Source organism: Lates calcarifer, linkage group LG3, assembly GCF_001640805.2.
Source record: "Lates calcarifer isolate ASB-BC8 linkage group LG3, TLL_Latcal_v3, whole genome shotgun sequence".
Classification (NCBI taxonomy): Eukaryota; Metazoa; Chordata; class Actinopteri; family Centropomidae; genus Lates; species Lates calcarifer.
Window position 1 is genome coordinate 19899208 of NC_066835.1, and position 24638 is coordinate 19923845.

The following is a 24638-nucleotide window of genomic DNA, read 5'->3' on the forward strand; positions in this document are numbered from 1 at the left end:
GTGCTGTTTTAGTTGAAGTAATTTGATTTAGACAGGACAAGAAAATTAGTCAAGACTTAGTTTGAGACCATTTATGTGGAATCATTTTGTAATTTTGTAAAATTACAGATTCAATTAATTATAATACTAAATAGATGTAAAACCACAGATTGGTGTTTTTGCTTGTTTGTGTAAATTCCTTATTTCATCAGCGTGTGATGAGCAGCTCAGTCTGCACAGGCTCAGTGTGGTGTTTTGGTTTTCCCCTGAAAAACCTGTAGCACTGAAATCTGCCTGGCAACTAATGACGTTACACCTGTTGAGAAATTATCCAGTTGTGGCTCCTCCAATTTAAGTGTATTTTTCCAACTAGATGTGATTTGCTGTAGGTTACACATAAAGTATGAAATAGCCCAAAGAGGTAGACTTCCCTACTATACAGGTTAATCATTGTTGATACAGCCGATAATATTTTGTGAGTGTTTTTGTTGTGACCAAAAATCCTTTGGTTTTGAATTTAATTTTTAAAGTCTTATCATTAACCTCCAGCACGCTTTGGGTGTCACATTTAGCCTGAAAAAATGAAGAGATCCTCACAGACCTTTTAATATAAGGTAGATTGACTTGTGTTTATCAAGGGAAAGACAATTACCTCCACTGGTAAAACCTATGGGGCTGACTTCCGCATGGAAACACATGATGTCACAGATTTTGCCACTAATAATCTTATTGTTTTGTGCTGCATTACCAACCTGCATTACTATCCCCTAAATTTGAGAAATCATATGTACAAATACAGAAATACTATTTACACTGAATGATATAACCCAGTTTCTTCAATGTTAATATGGATATATAAGGATGATACTGTAACACCAGTTTTCAGGAATACAGTACAGAAATTTCATCCAACAGGTTTAGGGCTCTTTATTTCCAGTTTCTAAATCTGGAAAGAGGTTAGGTAATTCCTGCATGTTTGTGGTCAGATTTTATCAAACCCAAAACCAGTGATACACCAATCAAGTGATACAGGTGATCTAAAGTTTTTTTCTTCTCAGCTCAATATAGAAATTGAATATATGTTTAAAAAACACAGGTTTACCTGCTGTTGAAAATGTGATGACACTGTGATTGAGTAACTCTGTGGTTGACAGTGGACAAAGACAAATAGAACTGGAATATTATTTATATTTTCTGCATCATCCACATGCCAACACATTTTTACTGGTTGAAAATACTTTGCATTGTTATAGAAAACAAATGAAATTCTTCTTGTTCTCAGTGACAAACAACCTCAAGTGAATTTTGTACACTTAATACAACAAAGCAACAAAAGTTCATATGAATCAGTGAGTTAAACAACAGTCTTTATTTCAAACTGTGTGTTGTGTTGTTATTTTAACAAGAAATATGGTCAGAAATCATGAAACACTTAACTGGAACAAACCTGGAGAGTTATACTATCAACAGGTACCAACATTGCAGCATATACAGAACAATAACCAAATAATGATTTAATGATGACGATTTGAACCTGGATTCATATGCATGGAAAAAAAAAAAAGTGACATTTTATTGATCCAAAACCAGAAATGGGCCACACACTTTCTGCTGTGTAGTGAATGTGAAGTCATTTATTTCCAAAATCTCACGTAAAACAATTTGTGTCTTTTCACCCAAAGAATTTTGTCCCCCACACCAAAGTAACTCAGTTAAAAAAAACAACAACATCCTTTTGTAAAGAAACCTGTGACTGGACCCTTTTGTGTTACAGTTAATCCAGGTTCAGGGATCAAGCTCAGAACATCCCCTTCCTGTAGCGATGGATCAACTCTGATACGTCTTCTTTACACACTTTAATCCAGCCGTCCTCCTGCATGTGGTACACTAGACAAACACACAAAAAATAAACACAGAGATGAATGTATGCACATGTGCCCATGTATACACACATAAACCCCCCCCCCCCCCAAAAAAAGAAGAAAAGATATTTTTCTGTTTAAATTACATTCTTTGCTTGTTGATGCTTTGCTTGGGTCACGTCTGTTCTATTATGTCAAAAAATAAGTAGAAAGAGTCCCAACATGTTACTTTGTCCAACGAGTACGATTTACCTAAAAGGTTACATCTAATAGAGTATATGAAACTCGTTTCTACCTACCTCTGCACAAAACAGAGCAAAGACAGAAAAAATGAAGTCTTGCATTTAAAAATAAACAAATTATAATTTAACACTGAGACAAAGACAAAAATAAATGAGATGAATTCAGGATTATTCTCAGAGTATACTCACTGTTGACCACTCCACCAGAGTAGGCGTCTCTGTGTGTAGCGTGAGCGATGCCTCGACGGCCCAGTTCATACGCCTCCTCCACCGTCATGTCTTCCCTGTAACCGCTGTCCACCACACCGTAGGCGTAACTGTTCCCACAGCCGGTAGAGAACATACGACCCGACATACGCGTCCCATTATCATCCACGTAGTACAGACCAGGACCCTGGAGAACACACAGTCTTTACATGGTCTGCAGGAAAATGTGTATTTTATACAAAGGCCACAGTTTCTGACACCATATGTTCTGGATGTACTGTGGACATTGCTGTTATGTGGTATATGTCTTAACAACCCCAACACATTACCTGGCTTCTACTGCACAACACAACATTACAATCTGCTAATACCACAGGGACATTGTTTAACTAGTAAGTAGTGAACAACTTGAGTCTCTGCTTCACTTCAAAACACTGTGTTTCTGATAGTTATGAGACTTTCACACACACACACATACAAACACTGAACCACAAACACAAACCTTACCTCTTTGTCCCACCCACAGATCATGCTGCCCATGGACAGGCCCATTCCTCTGTAACCCAGCATCATGTTAGACAGCAGCTTGGAGGCAGCAGCCACAGAGATCCTGTGGTTGTTCCTCAGCCTGTACAACCTGGATAAAATAATAAATCAGACATGTAGGCAGTCCAGACTGGCCTGAACATGATACTCCTGCATTTATAAGGACACTGACTTTTAATACATTTATTTTGTTTTGTTTTATGAGGGCGAATGTATTTTGTGTATATCATCACTAAAGAATATTTGCTATATAATGCCCACTGTAACATGCATGTGTTCATATAAACTCAAACTTCAAACCCAGGACCTAGAGCCCAGGACTTTCTTGATGTGAAGTCACTGTCAGAACCATTTAAGCCCTTTGCATCACTCAGAAAGGACAAACTAGATCAGAGAGCTTTTTTTTAAAGTGGAAAGCTGGTTTTATCAGTCTCATTAAGAGGAGCACAAGTAGAAGCTTAGATCACGAAAGGGACTGACAGACAATGCGAGCAATATTAAAACACAGGATTACAGACCTGCACTCTTTAGCCAGGAGTCTCTCCCAGTACTGACAGTCTGCAGCGCTGCCTGACATGGTGCCCAGCAGGTACGGGTTGATCTCTATGACCTTGTTGACATCGTTGGATGCTGCAGAGATGAGACACATTTGGGAAAGAAAGACATTTAGTGACAAAGACTGTAGGCTGAAGTATGTCAACACTGTGAGGCAGCTCACTGTAGCAGCACTTATTGCCTTCATGTTTTACATTTAAAAGTTCCTCATCAGCCCCTTTATTCACTGAGATGATGAGAAGGTGTTACAGTATGTTGAAGGTGGCAGTATGACTGGGCCATGTGACTCTGTAACTCCCTCTTTTCCTTTACTGCTGCTAATAAGCCATCAAACTGCACCAAACCCACCTTTTCCACCTGTTTGTTAATTCTCCAGATCTGGAAGAGAAAACAGCATTTTTGATACTTTTCCAGATCTGCACATTTACCTAAGTAACGACCAGCTGAGGCTCTGGAGTCCACAGCCACGATGACCCCGTGTCTGAACTTGAAGGCCAGGGTGGTCGTACCGTGGTTCATCTCAATACACACACCTGAGTCATGGTTGCAGGACTTGAGAAAACCTGAGGGCTGTAATGAAACCAAAGAAGGAAACTCAGTGAGCATGAGCGTGTAATATATATCATAAAGTAAATCAATCTGACACTGATTCGTTATAGTTAAGATAAATTAATGATTTGACATTTGATAAGAAGCAGACACGCACCACACACTGAAAACAAGAGACGCGTAAAATAACTTAAATCACACGCTTCATGACGCTTCATGCTTGTGGCAGATTTACCTGAAAGAATTCAGTATATTAAGTTCCTAACAGATCTAATGATACTCACGTCTGCACCCACAGGTACAGCGAATTCCTGAGTTTTGGTCCCAAAATTGTAGTGGTTGGTTCGGTCGACGAGATGCGTCTGTCCGGCTGGAAAAATCTGCCTACGGAGTTCAGAATAAGACTTAAACCCACTTACGTCGAAGAGAGCCATTATGTATTAATGTGGATAAATTATATTTAGGTTATTTTCTATAGTCTACGTGTTAGGTTTTCCAAAATAACGAGGGCGATCGACGAAGCGTCAACGATAATTTCCTTGTGCGTAACAAAGAATTCGAAAGTGAAACGGTTTAAAAACAATTTCACTTTTTCTGCAGAATATCCTGGAAAATGAGTCATTAACACTAAACTAATGCGTGATTACTAACAAATATACATAACCAATTCTGTTTTAAATCAAAAAGTTCATCGATCAAAAAACCAAAACAAAAAATCATTAATGTTCATCTTAAATAAAAAAAGGCTCCAAACTGCAGAAGCCAATAGGAAATCACTGTATGTTTCTCATCATTAGTCTCTAGGCGGAAATGCAGGACTCAGGTTTTGTGAAGCAGAGGTCGATGACATTATTCATACATGTTTGTATATTTCATTCTTATAATAAAAAATCTAAGTCAAGTTAATGAAATGTTAATGACGTGCAATGACAGAAATGAACATGAAGCACAGTATGAGGTTTTCTTTTTATTAGTTTTACTGAAATACTACAGTGAGTCAGAAAATAGTTACAAAGCATGAAAAGAAATTAGGCAGTGGGGTTCAAACTGAATTTTATTCATTTTTTATTATTATTATTTGATATTTTAAAACGTGTTACAATCCTCTCATTATGGTCTTGGAGCAGCCTCCCTGCAGAACAGCAGAGATTCTCTGAACTGTCCCACATCACAGTGAAGCATAGCAGCAGGGAAGAAAACATTCTGACAGTGTTAATAAAATGTCAGAGATTTTTCATTTCTTATATTTAAATTCAGGTGAGTAATAATGGAATGAAATGAAAGATTTTTCAGTTTACTGCTAAGTGTTGTGATGTTTACATTGTGTGATTGTGCATTGTGCTTCAGGCTGTATCCATCTGCTGCACTGTCTCCTGAACAACCTCCAGCTTCAAGGGCACAACTTTCTCTGTGAGAACCGGTGTCGTGCCTGGACGATATTTATACTTCATTTTCCTGAATGGATGGATGGATGGATAGATAGATAGATAGATAGATAGATAGATAGATAGATAGATAGATCAGTTAAAGTATCAAGTCACAGTATAGCACATAAAAAGACAATGCACAATCACAGTGCACAAGGACAAAACTAAAATATCTGACACTCACTGAGAAAGTAAGTAAGTTATGGTTCAATATTAAAAATTACTTAACATATGGATCATTCACATTTGTTAATGAATCTGTCCAGAGAGCAGCTCTTGGATAAAGTCGTGCTTGTACCTGTTGTCCTTGTACTCAGAATCCTGGTACGGTCTGATGTAGTCCACTCCTCGTCTGGTGATGACACAGATGTCGATGTTGTTGCCTGAGCCGAGGTCGCTCATGATGCCAGCGTGGATGGCAGCACGCACCAGCTCCTTGGCTTTCTCCAGCTGAAAGAGAGATCAGGGAAATGATGGAGAGGAGCAGATGCTGACATACAGACCAGAGCATGAAAGGGAGACACTGATCAGTTTTAAAATCCAGTTGCAGACTACAAACCTAACTTTTCTGTTCAGTAACAGACACAGTTCACTAAGAAGAACAATTAATGTTTTTTTTCTCAACTGTTTTCATAATCTAGAGACTTATTTGGCCTTCAGCGCTGCTATACTGCAATTCAATCAAAGATGCCCCAAAGTAAATTAAATAATTTTATGATTGTGCCTGATGACAAATAACAATTGATGAATGATGATAATAACATCTAGCAACAGATGTCCAGGGGGCCATACCTCCAAATCAGGTTTGAACCCGTCCTCTAAAATCCCAAGAGCAGCCAGATCACCAGATCCTGCATGAACACAAAGTAAAGTCAGCTGAAACACAGACTGAACGTAGAGACTTAGCAAAACAAATATCTGCAAATATCTTTATATAGGTAAAATATAAAATAACAAAGTCATAACCTCTGGTACCATTTTACTTTCAATATTGGCAGATATACAGTCTATATAAAGTATTGCATTTGCAGTTTCAAACACTCAGTTTGGTTTGTGTAAACAACATAAGTACATAAACATATGCACAAAATAACTCCTCTGAAACATAAAGAACAAAACCTGAGCAGTCATAACCAGCGTAACTGAACAGACAGAGAGAGGAGCATCACAGAAAAACAAACTCCACCAACAAAGAATCCAAGAAGAAAATGTGACAGACACAGCGCTGAAAACATTTACAGAACAGTGTTGTATCACATACCCATTGCAATGTAAGGCACCTTATCAACACTCCCATATGGGTCGACTTCATACAGGTGATTCCCAGTGCAGTCCACTCCTCCCAGTAAAAGATTGGCACCAATTTGGCCGCGATACCTGAGGGTCACAGAAACCCAATTCACACAACTGTTTTCAGATTAAACAAAATGACTGCTGCTTTAAAATCTTCACTCATATCTCATGTTTAACTCATGGCCACACCTCTAGATACAGATACATGTGTGTGTGTATATCACAAACCTGTACAACATATCCTGTAGTATGTTGACGGCCATGACGACGCGAGGGTTCCTCCCACTGTTCATTGAGAAGATGGTGAGGTTGGAGGAGAGGAGCTCTGTGGTTTTCTTTGTATCTGCTGCTGTACCTGCTCCACAACAACTGGGAGGAGAGAGAGAGAGGAATTATAGATATTGTGAAAGAAAAGATGAGGAGAAAAACAGTGGGAAGAAGAAAAAGAGTAACGTGATGGGTCGTAGTTGGCAAGATTTAAGGGAAGAGGGACAATTCCAGCAACTTACTTGAGTCACCATTTTGAATCAACACAGAAATCCCTAACACAAGATGCTGTGACTATCAGTATATCAATGCAATGCAACTACAATTTGCTTACTAGACAATATGTTTTTGTGGAGCATGTTACTTTCTTTACAAGTCTCTCTTCAGTAGTTTTTTCTGGTTTGACCAAGAGAACACCAGATGACTTTTTTCCTCCCAGCAGGAACTGTTTTTATGTAGCTGACCTTAATACTGAATACAGGGTAGCTGTAGAGCATTCTGGGGTATATAGGAAATTACTTAAATGGAAGTAGAGGAGGCAGTTTGTGATGGACAACACTTCAGCAACTGGAAATGTCCTGAACATCACAGAGAGTATCTAACAGTGAGAGGTTTCTGTGTTTCAGTCTAACACTTACTATATATTTGGAGCAATGTAATGGATCTTGGCGCACATCTTGTCGGCCACCACCTCACTGGAAGTAGCTCTCGTGTCTGCTCCCAGTACCACCCCATCCTGCATCAACACAAAGCTGATTAGTAACATAATATTTATGTGCCTGATTTGTTTTAAGCTCCATGAAGAAACTGATTCATTCTCAAACAACCACCTTTGGGAAGGACACTAAAATCAATAAAAGTTGGTTCAGTGGAGCTGCTCAGTCACAAGCATGGATAACTGTGAATGACATGGGCAGCTCCTACATTAAAATGTATGCAATTGCATGAATGAATGACGTGTTGTGTTGCTGACAAATGTAGGATACACACAGAATATAAGTGCTTCTGTTACATACAACAACTTAAAGGAATGCACCAGTGTGTTAACCCATTTACTTAAACTGTAGAGATTTTAAATTACTGTATAATATTTTCCAAAGCATACAAAACAACAAGTTTTAAATATATACATTTCACAAATTTCCAGGCAGAATGAACTGCAGAGATTTTAAACTAACTTTACATATTTAGTCCATCGCAGTGGACATTCATTGAATTGATTTTCTGTCAGAGTTACCAAAAATGCATTGTAGAATTTTAAGTTTGTACAAAATGTTCCCCATTGTATTCAGCAATGCTTCAGCATTTGACATTTACTGTGCTGTATGAATTACAGAAACATTTCAAAAGCAAGAAACTACCAAATTCACAACACTATTTTAATAATGTTCATGTTGTTATTTGTCCTATGATTTATTTTGTGCTCGTAATTGTAGCACCATACAAGTAACTTTTACAATAAAGGCATCTTTATAATAGATTGTTTATATTAAAATAATGAAAAGCAATAACTACCTAAATAACCTGCTATGATTTGAAAAACAATGTAAAGAATAAAATGTTATGTTCTATAATTAAAACATGCAAAGTCACAGTTTTTTGGTCAGTTTCTGTTTTTGTCATGGCAGTTCACAGAGCTTTGTACTTGCCTTGAACAGAACTCCTGCTATGGTGGTGCCTGTTTTCAGAGGTTTAGGTGTCTGTCCTCCTTCAAAGAGACCCTCTAATGCAGCATTTCTGGGAGGGAAGAGAGTGAAGGTGGGGAGGGGGCATCAACTGATGAATATATAGTCATAATAACCGTAAACACATTATTAACATATTATTTAATTGATTCAACTGATAGACAAGCAGCAAAAAGTTACTTTCACTTTTGATCCCGATGACAGGTCGGTGTAAACGCCATTAACTTCTTTTTTGTCATTACTAACGCAGTCTACTGCTCAGAAGTAAAAAATAAAAATAAAGTAAAGTTCATACCTGGCCACGTTGTCGAAATTAAACCCTGCTGCAGGAGTCTCGAGGACATTTGATAGCGCCATACTGGATCAGACTGCGGCTTCTCTGCGCGTCTCAGTGCGCGTGAGGTCGCTGTTCGGAGCGTCACCTCTCCTTCCTCTCTTTCGATTTTGGAGTGAAAATGGAGAAACACTGCACGGACTCACAAGTCAAAGGAGTCAGCACAGGGGTGAGTAAATCCGGATCGGTTCACTTATATCCTCTAACACTGATGCGGCACCACAGTCTTTTACGACTAAAATGATCTCTGATCGAGTTCGCGTGTGAACAGGTGATGCTGTACCTGGAGAGTAACTCAGTAACAAAGTGAGATTACAACGACTGGATATTTTAGTATGAGTAAACGTAATATCACGTTTACGTTATGTATATATCTCTACAAAGAAAGCGACTGACTACGCTTTCATTTCATTGAAAAAAAAACAACAAAAAACACACACCTCCATAGAACTCTAAATCCCAGAATTCATAGCTCTATTCAGACAGCATGAATAAACATGAAGTCAGGGGAAATCAGTTCGTTTGTTACGCCGTGTTGTCATTTGCATTGTTTGGCTACTTCTAATTATTAAGAATGAGAAGTTAACAACAGTCACTGTCTTTGCCTCAGACCACCATCCTGGCCGCCATTTTTGATGGAGGGGTCGTGATTGGTTCAGATTCCAGGGCTTCCATTGGAGGGTGAGGATGTCAGACTGAGGTTGTCTGCATTATTACTATGCTGAATCTGTCATTCAACAAGGTGACAGCTTTATAAAATAGAGTTAAAATTGACACAGAAATAAACTGCATCTAAGTAAGATGATGTATACAACAGAGCTGATATTTTGAAGTGGAAAAAAGGGCTACAAATTAAGCTTTGTTCATTCTCTCTCATCTCTTCAGGGAATATGTATCATCAAAGACCATCAACAAGGTGATTCAGGTTCATGACCAGATCTTCTGCTGTATGGCAGGTTCACTCGCAGACGCTCAGTTTGTCACCAAGGCAGCGAAATCCCACCTGGCCTTCCACAGGTGCCACACACACATGACTACATTAACACATATACAAGTATGCACATATGGCACATGGGCAAAACACGTACATGAAATACAATTTTGTAAATCCTAACCCTAATTTTGTTTTGTTTTCCAACCAAAGTTGCAGAATGAACTTTTATTCATCCATGTCTCCTCATACTCAGCTGTGTGCAAACTAACCTGCAGTACATCCAGAAAGTATTCAGACCGCTTCACATTTTCCACATTTTGTGATGTTGTAGCCTCATGCTGAAGTTAAAAAAATATTCCCTTATTAATCTACAATCAATACCACACAATGACAACATGAAATTAGATGGTTTGAAATTTTTTACAAATGTATTAAAAATAGAAAAACTTTAATATCATATTGGCACAAGTATCCAGGCCTTTTGCTGTGACACTTGACATTTAGTTCAGGTTCCTCCCATTTCACTAGATCGCCTTTGAGATGTTTCTACTCCTTGATTGGACTCCACCTGTGGTAAATTGACCTAGATCTGTGACTCAACACTCAGAGACTCGTGTCACTGAGCTCCGCAGACAGTTGCTTTGACCTCATGGCCACGTCATGTCCTTAGCATCGGTGGAAATTTTTGAAGATACACAAGTCTCTTTAACTTTAGACAGCAAGAACTTTAAAGTGTGACTCTGCTTGAGCCTGTTTCTCCTCTCTGATCCTCAGTGTGCAGATGGAGAACCCTCCACTGGTGATCACAGCTGCATCAGTGCTGAAGGAACTGTGTTATAAAAACAAGGAGGAGCTGCAGGCCGGCTTCCTCACAGCAGGCTGGGACAGGAAGAAAGGTCCACAGGTAGGCAGTGGTAAAGAAGACAGAGATGATGGCAGGACTCAGTGAGTCCACCTTGTTGCATAAAGCTGCACTGACGTCCTCCATCCTCCTCCAGGTGTACGTCGTGTCTCTAGGTGGGATGTTAGTCAGTCAGCCTGTCACCATCGGTGGCTCCGGCAGCACTTACATCTACGGCTACGTTGACGCCAAATACAAACCCAACATGAGCAGAGAAGAATGCCTCCAGTTTGCCACCAATGGTACCGTCTTATTATTTTACTAAATTCAAATACATTTGTAGCTTGCTGGTTTATTAGGATGTTCATGTCAGGATTTGAAAACATTTTTGGGGAAACTGGTTGTGATTACAAGAGACTATGAACAAGGGTTTAGGAGAAAATGAGGATTCCTAAAAATTTTATGGCAAAATTAAAATAATTATGTGGTTCTTCACCTTGACCCACTGTATATTTCTCTGTTCTCACAGCTCTGGCTTTGGCCATGGGCAGAGACAACGTCAGTGGGGGCGTGGCTCACCTGGTGGTGATCCAGGAAACAGGGGTGGAGCACGTGGTTGTACCTGGTGACAAACTGCCCAAGTTCCATGATGAGTGACCAACTTCAAACCACCACTGAAATTAGATTTTTATTTTCATTTTTTTGCATTACAGAGTAATAATTTGGATTCCATAAGCCACAGTTTTATCACTAATTTGCTCTGTGTCAGAGTGGGATGTAACAAATCACATACATACATGAAGCACAAATCAGACATATGGAAAATGAGTTAGTTGCCTGCTCATGAAAAACTTATGACTATGACGTGAAGCAGTTATGTAAACTGTTGAGTCTGTGTTATTATGGTTTGATTGGTCAGCTAGTTTATAAAAACTTCATGCCAAACTACAAACTTCCACTATCAACTCTTAAAAGAAACTGTGATCATTTCTATTAGAAAACATGTTTTGTGTTGTTTCTTTAGCTCGGGGAAATGCGTGAAATCAAAACTAAAATAAATATTCTTCAAAGCCTTCCTCTTCCTTTCTCCTTCTTCATTTTAGTTCTGTGTTCCATAATATCTTCAAGGATTTGTACTGTGTTCTGTAAATTGTTGCCCAGTATCATTTTATATTTCCTCGTTCCTTTTCTTGTTTCTTCTTCTCATTATCATTATTATCATCAGTATTTTTACTAATAATTACTTACTTAATTACTTTTTTAATAAGTTAGTGTGACATTACAGTGTAATAGCTTTGTGACAGTTACTGACTCTGTTACTCTACGTTTCAGTTAAACAGAGGGAGGTCGATTCAACTTTCAATTTCGATTTCACTCAGGAAAACATGGAGTCCGTCTAATGTTTGATGGCAGACTGGATTTTATGAACCAAACAACAGAGCAGATCTGAAACGGTTCTGTGGCGTAAGAGAAGGTTTCCGACAACAAGGAAACGGTATAAACCGGGACAGCTCGACTGAACGTGTCGGTTTTCGTCCCTTTTCTTCTCGCGCAGTCAGACACGGTCGGTGCCGTCGTTACCGGAGACTCTGCAGAGCAGCAACATGTTGGGAGAAACGGGACCGGAGTGGTTGTCTGAGGAGGTGAAAACCGGAGTGAGTATTAGATTTTTACTGTGTCAGAGTTACCTGGTGGCCTCGTGCACACCTGTATGTCTGTACTGCTGAGCCTCACGCGGAACTGATCGTTACAGATCCACGGAGTTAATTCTGAATATTTCTTCTTCCTCTGTTTGTAGACGACCATTATCGCCATAGAGTTTAATGGAGGGGTCGTGCTGGGCTCTGATTCCCGAGTGTCTGCGGGGTGAGTCTGTGCATGTGCGTGTGTTTCCGTGATGGAAAGTAACTAAGTACATTTACTCAAGTACTGTACTTAGCTTACAGTTTTGATGAGTGTATCGGGGTAGACTTTTGTTTTCTTATTTCTTACTGTCTTAATCACCTTATAACCCCTCTGGTTTCTCTTGTGATCTTTTGGAGGGACCTAACCCCTTGGTTGGGAACCACTGGACTTAAACACCTGATTACATATAGTATAAAGCATTGGTTGTTGAAACTATTTCCCCCAGCAGCTACAACAGTAAAATGCTGCTCACTCATTAGTGCCTCTTTTTTAACTATCTAATGTCATAAATCAGTCACATTGGTGAACATATACATTTACTTTGATACTTAAACTACATTTTACTGAAAATACTTAAGTACTTGTACTTAAGAATATGAAGACTTCACTCACACACTCTGCCTCTTCATCTTCATCCCTCCATCCAGAGCATCAGTGGTGAACAGGGTGATGAACAAACTGTCTCCTCTCCATGATAAGATCTACTGTGCTCTGTCAGGATCTGCAGCAGACGCTCAGACCATTGCTGAGATGGTCAACTACCAGCTGGATGTGCACAGGTAGATACACCGTGAAGAGACCCATGGACATATCACTCCCTAGTTATATTTTTCAAGATATCAGTGTTGTTGTGGCGTTCTAAAGTGTCCACGTGTCTAAGTCACAGTGCACACTGGTTTGTCTCTGTAAGACTCTGTATGTCCCTGATGATTTCTTGTGTCAGTATTGAGATAGGTGAGGACCCCCAGGTTCGTTCTGCTGCCACTCTGGTGAGAAACATCTCGTACAAATACAAGGAGGAGCTGTCGGCGCATCTCATCGTGGCCGGCTGGGACAGAAGAGATGGAGGACAGGTCAGGAAACACGTGCTGTATTTAGCTGCAGTCTGAAGGAGAGAAGTTTTAATGTAGATAGATCACTGGGAAAAACGTGATGTTAAGATTATGTTTTAAAAATGTCTCTGCAACTTATGCTCAGGTGACCTTGGGGTACAATAGCTTAATAGGTAGAGCAGTTTTTGTAAATTATCCTATCTGAGCTTAACGTTACAGCTGTCTGTGCAGAAGTAAATTTCAATCTGTCCTGTTCCTCTCTGACCTCTCAGGTGTTTGCGACCCTGAATGGTCTCCTGACCAGGCAGCCTTTTGCAGTTGGTGGCTCTGGCAGCTCGTATGTTTATGGGTTTGTTGATGCTGAGTATCGCAGAGGCATGAGCAAAGAGGAGTGCCAGCAGTTTGTTGTCAACAGTAAGTTTATTCTTGTCACACATATTATTGGATAGTGAAAGAGATAATAGACAATCATCCTTCTTGTGCTGACTGCTGAAAAGATCATGATTTCACTTTTAGTTTTATTATTTCTTTGACTTTTTAATGTTTTTCTTGGGAGGGTGGGGGTTGATGGCAGGCTGCCCTGCCAAGACAGTGGTAGGAGAAACACTGATTTGGATCAGTCTCCTGACCTCTCTCACCCCGTCTCTTATTCTCTTTCTTGTAGCTCTCTCTTTGGCAATGAACCGTGATGGCTCCAGTGGCGGTGTAGCTTACATCGTCACCATCGACGAACACAGCACAGAGGAGAAAGTCGTTCTGGGAAATAACCTGCCGACCTTCTTTGATCAGTGATCAGTGCCAAGCTACTGATCTGCAAAATCCAATCATGTGTTTGTTTTCCTCACAACTGAGTCATTTTTTGACTCAACTCTCAACTAAGTTCTATATTAGTATGCTTTTACAAGTCATTTTAATAAAAGGAAAAAATCCTGCATCCCTCTCTAACTCTCAGAGCTGGAAGTGTGATCTGGCCGTTTTTATCTTGGTGTAATTAAAATGTTGCTCACACAGATACTCATTAAATGATCAGTTTTGTGGATTATCATCACACCTTTATTGATTTACCCACTGAGGAAATTTTACTGTCAACAGTTAGTTGTCAGTTTCCGTCCCTGTATGTAACAAGATTATCTCACCAGAGGAATGATAGTTAAGTTTGTTAGCTCCGTCCCTTCACCACAGACTGTGACTATTAAACAGGTCGGTCAAGGTCACTTCATTCTCTTCACCAGTCTATGTTCTAATGGTCCTGAGTGGCAGAGGAAACAAGTAAATTTACCTGCAGAGCCCCTGATATTCATTAAGCCTCTCTAAAAAAAAAAAGTCCCACAGAAACACTTTCTTCAAAGTTAGTACTCTGCAGCTCTCCATTTCAATTCAATTTAGTTCTCAGTTTTATTTATAAAGGCACCAAATCACAACAAAAGTTATTTCAACAGACTTTTCATATAAAGCTGGTGTAGACATTATAGTCATTATAGTTACCAAGAGAAACTCAACAACCCTGTCTGTGTGAAGTGTTCAGTCTGACAAACATATCACCAAAAAGTGAAAGTCAAAGCTGTTGCACCACTTAGGATTATGTCACCCTTCTCTACACTTGACAGTAGTTTTTCATCTCTGTATTTAGACAAGACAAAGAGGACAGCTAGATGTTTGGTGTCCTGGCTGCAGAGTTTAGACTGAATATAATTAATCATAAACCTTAAATTTATGTGCATTTTAAACACACTCAGATTACGTCCCGTACACACACACACAAAAAGTAAAATAAAAGACCTGTGTTATAAGTTTAACTTTTTGATTTGACTTCTTGTCAGTAAATCTTCTCTGAGCTGATTTTATGGGAGAATTCTGTCTCAGCTTTGTCTCCCAGTTTTCATCCAGGAATATGATGTAGTTATTTAGGTGGAGGATGATGATGATGATAATTATAAATACTTCACATGTATAACCACACAGTTTAATTATCCTGAACTGCTCTGCTCCAGGCTGTAGTTTTGTGTCTCTGGGTTTCAGGGAAACCCCTGTTCAGCCAGAAAATGAAACTGAAAGTAGGTGAAAACTAAAACACTGGTGCGGCAGCAGAGCAGGTCAAACGAGGACGACTGTTACTGTAAAATGGCAGGTAACACAGCAACAACCATCCACAAAGTGGCTGCTTTGACTTTAGCAGTCTGCGTCGACCTTTCTTTGTTTTACGCGTCAGGGTTTGTAGTCACTCTCAGCGTCTTTGGACATCTCGCTCGTCTCTGGTTAACTGCGGCTCTCCGATGTTCGGCTTTAATCGCTGTGGGTCTGTTCTCCCTCGGAGACCTCAGACCTTTGCTGATTCGTCTTATAACGGCGCACAGTCTCCTGCCCGCGGTGTTTGGGACCGGGACCAAGGCGCTCTACTATGAGGAGAGCCAGTGTGGCCAGGTGGCGGGCATGCACTGCTGGATGGTCTGCACCGGAGCGTCGCTGGCTGCTGCGCTGTTCTGGGAGATCACCATCCCGGACAGCGACGAGGCAGCCGAAGAGAATAAGCAGAAGGCTAGAGAGCTGTTCATGAGAGTCGTCCGTCTGTACAGACCCTACTATCACATGCTGTGTGGAGGGTTTGTGTTCCTGTCGCTGGCTGTCATCTGTAAGTATCCAGCTGAGGATGATTTTAGTGTAGGGCGCTGAACATGATAGTGAGTCTTAGAAAATTGTGCAGACTGATGATGATAATGTCCGGTTGTCAGCTGTGGATACTGTGGAAAGTATTGTTAAAACACTGTTATTTTCATTTTATTTATTAGTATGATTTGCACATAGTCTGTTTTAAATTTGGAATCTCATTGTTGGAATATAAACATTAATCTTGGAGGAGTTGTAACTCTAATTTACGTGTGTACTTAAATTATATGAACCTGTGTGTCTCCTCTCAGGTGAGATGTTTATCCCGTTCTACACTGGGAGGGTCATTGACATCCTGGGTGGTCAGTACCAGCAGAATGAATTCATATCTGCACTGCTCTTCATGGGCCTGTACTCTGTGGGAAGGTACGAGACAATGTTTTCCTCCACAGTCATCCATTAGCATCTGTCAGTGGCTCAGTGCATAACTAACTAACTTTAATCTCTTTGCATTATCAGCTCTGCAAGTGCAGGCTGCAGAGGGGGTCTCTTACTTTGCACCATCAGTGCCTTCACATGCAAAGTGAAAGTCATGCTGTTTGGGGCTTTGACCAAACAAGAAATTGGATTCTTTGAGACGATAAAGACAGGTAAGGCTTTTATAATATAACATGCAGTTACACCGTATGAATAATTCTTCAGTATACATGAAGGGTACAAGACATCAGGTTGAGATCAAACAGAACACACAAAGACAGAACAAAATAGTGCAGGACAAGACAAGGCATATTGGACAAGACAGGTGAAGACAAGATAAAAGAAACAGGACAGAAAATAATGGAACAACACAAGACAAACCAAAGAAGAACGCGACAGAACAGGACAAGACAATTTATATTCATGTTCTGTGCAGGTGAAATCACATCCAGGTTGTCCAGAGACACCACTCTGATGGCCGAAACAGTGTGTCTGAATGTCAACATACTGTTGAGGACATTCATCAAGACGATGGGTATGATCTCCCTGATGATGAATCTTTCATGGAAGCTCACGTTCCTCGCATTGATGGAGACGCCCATCACTGGCCTCATTGAGAACATCTACGACACACACTACCAGGTATCAGGTTTATTCATCTACCACGTCAAATAAACACTGAGAACCACAAACTCATATGTATATGACATCCTTTACCAAGAAAGTATTCATAGTCATTTCTAGTGATAAGTAAGTAAGCCACAAATTTGCAACAATTTATTTAATTTAAGCTGCATTTTCTTGAAGTACTCACACTAGTTTTTTTATTCCTTCCTCAGAGGTTGTCCCTGGCAATGCAGGACTCCATGGCTCTGGCTAATGAAGCAGCGAGTGAGGTAGTGTCTGGTATTCGTGTGGTGCGGAGCTTCAACACAGAAAAACATGAAGCCCGTCGCTATGACGACCGCTTGATGGGCACAAAAGCCCTCAAGACCCGCCGGGACATTGTCTCAGCTGTTTATCTGCTCGCACGGAGGGTGAGAAGTTTGTAATATTTTTTGAAACTATTTTTTTTGGAACTCATGTAGTGTTGACTCTATCATTGCCTATGTGCATTGCATATGTGTGTGTTTGTAATCCTGTCTACAGTTGACAGGGTTGGCCATGCAGGTCCTCATGTTGTACTACAGCAGGCTGTTAATCCAGAGTGGACAGATGACAACTGGCAACATGGTTTCCTTCATCCTCTACCAGTCAGATCTTGGAGACAACATCAGGGTATCCCATATCCCATAATCCTCTGTGGATTGTTGTCAGTCAGGGCTCGTCATTGGAGTATTAGAGTTTAGCAGTTAAGCTAAGAGAACTTTTTATTCCTACTCAAGTCGAAAAGTCGGCATTTGAAAAAGAAAAACAAAAAAGACAGTTTCACCAATCTTTGAACAGCAAGAACATCAGTATCAGATGACCTTAAAAGTCCAGACAACTCATAGCTCTTAAGTGTGTCTAACTGGACATATCTTCCCTGTAATATGCTATTCTGAACATATAATTCCTTGTAAAATATTTATATTTATTTTACTGCAACTCTGACTGTAGACGCTCTATAAATGAAAGCATGTCTCTTTAAGTGATCACTTCACCAACGCTGTCCTGTGACTGCCGTCTTCCAGACACTCACCTACATCTTTGGGGACATGCTGAACTCGGTGGGTGCTGCTGGGAAAGTGTTTGAGTACCTGGACCGAAAACCTCAGGTCGACACAGACGGAAAACTCAAACCTGATCAGCTGACAGGACACGTTCACTTCCACAGTCTCAACTTCGCCTATCCTTCAAACCCCAACAAAATGGTGCTACAGGTGAGAGCTCAATGTCAGGTAGATCTTTGGTTTCAATTCAGACAATTCATAAGTAAAATTAAATAAATAGAGGAAAAGATTATTAACAGTTACCTACAATTACTAAAACCATTAATACCATTGCTATCTCCTTGATTCAGGATTTTTCCTTGGAGCTGAAGCCGGGTCAGATGACGGCCCTGGTGGGTCCGTCTGGAGAAGGAAAAAGCACCTGTGTGAGTCTGCTGGAGCGGTTCTACGAGCCACAGGAGGGAGAGATCCTACTGGACAATGAACCGCTGAAATCCTACGACCACCAGTTCCTCCACAAGAAGGTCATTAGTCAGCAGTATTTTTTCTGATGGTGATGAAGCTCCTGTCTTGGAAAACGTTTTATCTTGTGTTTAAATTGGTTTATTTTTGTGAATACAACATCAACAATTTTAGAGAGCATTAAGCACTCATCCATCACTCATCACCTTTGACCTTTAACAAAAAAGTAAAATTCAGAAAATGAAGTGTGTTCTGAGATGTGAGTTATACATCTGATTTAGTGTGAATTTTACTTTTATAATGTGTTAAACAGTCGAGCTGATGAGAGTGTGTTAACAGGTCGCAGTGGTGAGCCAGGACCCAGTGCTCTTCTCTGGCACCATTAGAGACAACATCGCCTACGGGCTTCCTGACTGCTCATTGGATGAGATCCAGGAAGCAGCACGCAAAGCCTACGCCCACGACTTCATCAGGCAGCTGGAGAAAGGCTACGACACAGGTGAACACCGCTGAATGCCTGCAGAAAGGAATTATAAAGAAAATATCATTTGGAGAGAAAGAACAACTTTGTGTTTATTTATTTTAAACATTGTTATTTGATGGAGATGAAATCTGTGCACAGTGAAGACTGAATATTCCTCACTGCATCAAATTGGTTTTTTATTTTAAACCTTTCACATCAGCCTGTTCTGATGTTATAATGTGGTTAATTTCTCAGAGGTGGGTGAAGGAGGCGGCCAGTTGTCCAAGAGCGAGAAGCAGCAGATCGCCATCGCTCGAGCTCTGGTCAGACAACCACAGGTCCTCATTCTGGACGAAATAACCAGCTCTCTGGACACTGAGAGTGAAAATAAGGTACAATATACTGCAACTTCTAACACTGTATTGTCCAGTATATCCTCAGCATACCATCTTTCAACTGCATAGTTCTGTTTAGTTTTTTTATTCCTTCATATATCATTCATTTTACATATTATAAGATATATCTAAATGCTTCCTCTGACATCCATTAGCTCTGTGTTCATCTGAAAAGAGAGTCATACCATGTGGATAATAATAATAAAACTAAATATTTCTGTGACTGACTCTTCACAGGTCCAGCAGGCCCTGGCTAGCTGTCCCAACCAGACGCTTCTGGTCATCGCTCACAAGCTGAAGACCGTTGAGAAGGCAGATCAGATTGTTGTGATTGGTGGTGGCAGAGTTGAGGAGAAAGGGACTCACCAGGAACTGATGAACATGAAGGGGAGCTACTACAAACTGGTGGAGAAGCTTTTCACTGAGGGAAACTCGGTGCAATGAAAAACTACTGTCACTGTGTAAATGCTGCAGTTTGATGTGAGATAATTCTGTTTCAGTTCAACAGCAGCTAACCTGATGAAGATGTGTGATAACAAGTTGGAATTACTGTAAATATTTAAGTCAAATTTTTTTGTGTAAATATTGAAAAATAATTCGCATTTTTTAGACGTTTTCTGTACTTTAAAAATGCACCTTTACAACTCTGTTAGTGTTACACATCTATTATTTATTTTGCAGACTGTTCTAATCACATCAGGCGTTGTAAATGAATCAAATTACTTTTCTAATGGATATAAATCTGCTATAACATTTTCCATTTCCTTGTATTCTGTGAATGTGAAAAGATTTGACATGATGACACACAGCTGACACCATAACTTTAATTTATGATCAGAGTGGTCAAAGGTTGCTTTATTGGTCTGTTCCAAATAAAAGGTTGATCAACAACATAATTTTGGATCATACTCAGTGGCCTCATTTGACTCCTGCCAGGACAAACTTTATCTGAATGTGTTTGTTTGGCTTTATGTCAAATATTCATAAAGTCTGAAACCAAATACATTCACACATTCATACAGACATAAATTTAAAAATGTGAATAAACATGGAGAACGCAGGGTTTGGCCAACGTGATCAGATTTGTTCCATACACAGTAAAAATAAAAAAATAAAAGTAAATGAGATAATCATTAAAGCATTTTCTAAATGTCACTATATAGATGCAATAATAAGAAAAACTACTTCAAAATAAAGGAACACAGATTAGATTTTAAAAAATAACTAAAATGACTCAAGTATTATCAAACATGTTAATTATGAGTTTGTTATGCCTGTTGTCTGAGGCCTTTGAGTTTTTCTGATCATATAATCAGTGTGTGTTGTATTTCTGGGTTGAAGCCGATGCAGTGCATTAAAACACAGCAGGTCAGGGTTGAGTTTTATTGTCTGAGCTGACCTGGAAAGTCCCTGACTACCAATCTGTGTGTGTTGTTTTTATGACTGAGATGGTTTGGAAAGTTGCCTGGTGATGTGTGTCATAAACACCAAAGGTAGAGTGAAACGAACAAGTAGCACCAAATCAAAACACCAACCCCCTCTATCGACATCAATCAGACTGTTCGCTGCCATTTTGTCAAGACTCCTCTTCATCCACAAAATGGTGGCGAAAGTCACGTGTTTCAAACAGATCAGATATTCGCTTCTCCTGCATTTCAACGCCTGCATGACTTTTTAGAACTTAAAGTATCCTGAGACAGGTTCAGGAACATATGTGTCATTTTGTCTCTTTTTTAAATCTACTGTAATTATAGGTGCTTGTGTTTACATGTAAACCCAACCTGCAGGAGGAAACAGCATCATTCACACTAAAACAGCTTTATGTGTTATTTTTCAACATGTTTTAAGTGTGTTAAGTTAAAGTTTGTTTCAACACAACCTTTGCTTGCAGTATTATGCTGCACACATTGGTTGCACGTTGCTGTTTCAACATGAACTGAAGTATTGCATGCTGCTCTATGACTGGAAGTTGGTCTGTTTCCTGTTGGAACTTATCAAAACTTTTTTCACATTATCTGGATGAACCAAATAAGATGTGTGGTGGTCCGGTGTAAAAAACAAACATTTTTTCATTGTTCTAAAAACGCCGGACAGTTTGTAGACACAAGGTTTCGGGCACAGTGACTCATCAGAAAACTTGGCTGCTTCCCATCAGCATGGTGTGCTGCCTGCGGGTCACTAAGGCAGCAGGGCTTAAAGTGGAAATGCAAAGCTGCCGCCATCTTAGGCTACACCTCGACACAAAATGTCCGACAGCGTGCGTGCACACAAAACCTGCACTATCAAGACAAATCAAAGATGATACAGTGAATCTGTGGATGGATCTGTCACTGTGATGTGACAGAAAAGAGTCACCCTCATGCATCCTCAAACCTGAGTGTGCACTAAAATATACTCTATATATATTCCTGTGTGTGAGTGTGTGTGTGTCTTTGTATTTGCGTATGTGCCGAGAAGCTTTTGCCTAACCAGTTCTGCACCATACCACTTCACCACGCAGCCGAGCTGGAAAGTCCCTTATCTTTTTTCTTTCACTTTCTTTCTTAATTGTTTGGGCAGTGGCCGTCTGACTCAGCCAAACCGAAGCCAAGCCCAAGGTCTTGTGACTGAACGTGTTCTGGTTTTGTCTCTCTCCTTTTAGGTTTGCAGCTTTTGTTGATTTTTTCAGCGTCAGTATTTGGTTTGATACACTATATCTGCCACACAGGCTGTCAGATGGGCTGCCAGCGAGTGGCTGTTGATGGAGAGTTTTCTAGTAAACCTGTTGTTTCAATTGCAAGGTATCATCTCCCTCTACCAGGCCTTAATTGTTTCAAAACAGGTTTTACCAGTGCCAAAGGACCAGGTCGCCTACACAGGTCTCCTATTGTTGCTTTAATAAACAAGTCATGAAAATAGCCATCCCTGTATTAGGTCTGTAAGCCTGTTACATAGTTTGAACACTTAAAATGGTTGGTAAAGTAACAGACAGAGGATTATTATAACTGTACAGATCCTGCTTGATCCCAAAATTAAAGTCTTTCAGAAGTGAGAGAAAATGAGTCACTTGACAGATTAGCTTCACTGTAACATAAAACTTGCTTCTGTTCTCTCTAAACCAAAAGTAATAAAGAAACTGAAGCAACAAAACTGACACTGATGCAGCTTCTCCTCACCTCAGTTTGTGTGACTGATGTATGAAAAATGAGTTATTACTGAATTAATATGTCTGATCTGGAGTGTCACATGACGCTGTTATGGATATACTGTTTTACTTGTGGTAATAGTAGCCAGATAAAACCACTGTGCAGGCATTAAACTGAGCCAGGGAGAGTATTGTATTGTTTTATAGCCAGGTAAACCCCCACTGTTATTTTGTGAATCCCCTAACTTCCCCTGGGGAGTGTGACAATTGCAACGTTAAATACAGCAAGAGTTTTTAGAGATTACTAACGAGGCATCAAGCAGTTAATGTGTGATTTCCCAAGTTGATGGTAATGAACACACACCACATGATCAGTGGAGGGAAGTCCCGGCTTCAGAACAAAAGTCAAATGAATTGGACAAACAGAAACACACACCAACCCTGAGCAGTGTAACAGCGCCGCGGTTGGCTGTGTTTGGCACTTTTATCAACAGCCATGTGATTTCTTGGAAACCCTGCCTGGCAGATAGGCTAAAGTTAGGGGATTCTCCAGCAGAGGATAGAAACGTTGCTCTCGACTGACATCTGGTGGGAACCACAAAACAGTCCTGCAAAAGAAAACATGAAAACAACTGTGCTGAAAACTGCCAACGACACAAACCACATTGGTTTAAGAGGTGGTTATAATCAGATTTGTTATGTAGCAGGGTTTCAGTTCTTGGTTGGTATAGATTTTGTGTTCTATGAGCTCTTGTGGTATCTATAGATTAACAGGAAACCACAGACATATATGTGACAACAGGGCCACATGAATGCACAGCAGAACCCACCAAAAAAGGAATTAACATAGTGACATAGTGGGAGTTACACTGGTTGATTGTGATTTATTTTTGGATGCATCAGTCACTGGACATATTGTGTAAGATCTGTATATTTTAGCAGGGGAATCAAAATGCAGAGACTTTGTTATCTTGTGTGTGAACTCCTAAACTGGCAGGTTGAAGGGATTGAAGCGTTTGATTTTCGGCTACAGGACCGGTCTCTCTTATTACCATAAAACTGTACTGAAACCAGGTCGGACAGATTCCCATGATGTCAGTTTCAGTGCAGTATGGTGGGTGGGAGAGTGACATAATTTACTTAAAACAGAGAGATGAAGAGCATCAGGAAGAACAACAGCACCCCATGTGCGTATCTCAGGCAAAACCAGGCAACCATGTGATTTCCTGTAACTCCGTCTCAGTCTGGTGAACCAGCCACTGTAAACCGACTGGCATAAGTCTTGGCAAAAGATATAAACGATAGATCTCGAGTGCCCTCAAGTGGGACAAAATAAGAAATTATTTTATCCAGTAATATCTATGATCAATTTAGAGCCATGTGGAATCACCCAGGCTGTGTTTGTTTTATGTTAAATTATAGCTAACTGTGACTTTAACTACAGTATAACCTTACATTAGACCAGAATGTCTTCCAGAATATTTTAAAGGATAGATTCACAATTTTTAAGTTTGTCTTAAAACAACAGTCAGGTTTTACTTTTGGTTCTGACCATTAAAAATCCCTTTTTAATCTGTTGGGGACAAAATCCATTTAACATGTCCTGTTTAGTTTTTGTAACATTTTATGTAATTTTGAGCTGTAATTTTACCAGTCATGTTTTCATTCATAATTTCATATTGTATTGGCCCACATGGTGGTATAACTGAGGAGTACTTTTACATGTACAATTGCCAGTTGAACTAGTAGTAAATATATATAAATATATATATATATATATATATATATATATATATATATATATATATATATATATATATATATATATATATATATATATATATATATATATATGTATTAGGAACACTGTTCAGGTTGCATGTGAACATGCATTCCTGTGAACATACCCCCAGAGAACCCTCAGCTCCTCCTAGGTCTGGCCCCCCTAATTAGTTGGAGGGTATTTAAAGCACCTGTGGGAACATGGACTCTCTTTGCTTTC

General features: G+C 39.8%; 5 protein-coding genes across 5 annotated transcripts; 3 read left to right on the forward strand and 2 right to left on the reverse strand.

The window, feature by feature from the left end:
* Positions 1-1325: 1325 nt before the first annotated feature.
* LOC108881903 (proteasome subunit beta type-8) lies at positions 1326-4643 on the reverse strand. The gene is made up of 6 exons (XM_018674103.2): positions 4225-4643; positions 3820-3961; positions 3355-3466; positions 2798-2927; positions 2273-2477; positions 1326-1866 (listed from the first exon to the last, which is right to left on the reverse strand). Exons 1-6 carry the CDS (start codon positions 4372-4374, stop codon positions 1778-1780), a joined length of 828 nt encoding a protein of 275 aa, XP_018529619.1. The 5' UTR covers positions 4375-4643; the 3' UTR covers positions 1326-1777.
* A 333-nt stretch (positions 4644-4976) lies between these two features.
* On the reverse strand, positions 4977-9053 carry LOC108881904 (proteasome subunit beta type-7). Its single transcript, XM_018674104.2, has 8 exons — positions 8908-9053; positions 8577-8664; positions 7566-7663; positions 6889-7029; positions 6629-6744; positions 6160-6218; positions 5666-5817; positions 4977-5395 (listed from the first exon to the last, which is right to left on the reverse strand). Exons 1-8 carry the CDS (start codon positions 8967-8969, stop codon positions 5284-5286), a joined length of 828 nt encoding a protein of 275 aa, XP_018529620.1. The 5' UTR covers positions 8970-9053; the 3' UTR covers positions 4977-5283.
* On the forward strand, positions 8970-11794 carry LOC108881905 (proteasome subunit beta type-6-B like protein). Its single transcript, XM_018674105.2, has 6 exons — positions 8970-9115; positions 9557-9627; positions 9832-9963; positions 10655-10784; positions 10879-11023; positions 11251-11794. Exons 1-6 carry the CDS (start codon positions 9068-9070, stop codon positions 11376-11378), a joined length of 654 nt encoding a protein of 217 aa, XP_018529621.1. The 5' UTR covers positions 8970-9067; the 3' UTR covers positions 11379-11794.
* Positions 11795-12076: 282 nt separating this feature from the next.
* LOC108881898 (proteasome subunit beta type-9) lies at positions 12077-14412 on the forward strand. Its single transcript, XM_018674097.2, has 6 exons — positions 12077-12376; positions 12520-12587; positions 13055-13186; positions 13351-13480; positions 13732-13873; positions 14124-14412. Exons 1-6 carry the CDS (start codon positions 12326-12328, stop codon positions 14249-14251), a joined length of 651 nt encoding a protein of 216 aa, XP_018529613.1. The 5' UTR covers positions 12077-12325; the 3' UTR covers positions 14252-14412.
* Positions 14413-15481: 1069 nt separating this feature from the next.
* LOC108881897 (antigen peptide transporter 2-like) lies at positions 15482-20309 on the forward strand. Its single transcript, XM_018674096.2, has 11 exons — positions 15482-16088; positions 16375-16489; positions 16583-16713; positions 16977-17182; positions 17380-17577; positions 17690-17818; positions 18214-18402; positions 18543-18716; positions 18994-19153; positions 19373-19509; positions 19750-20309. The coding sequence occupies exons 1-11, from the start codon at positions 15581-15583 to the stop codon at positions 19954-19956; spliced, it is 2154 nt and encodes a 717-aa protein (XP_018529612.1). The 5' UTR covers positions 15482-15580; the 3' UTR covers positions 19957-20309.
* The last annotated feature ends 4329 nt before the right edge of the window (positions 20310-24638 follow it).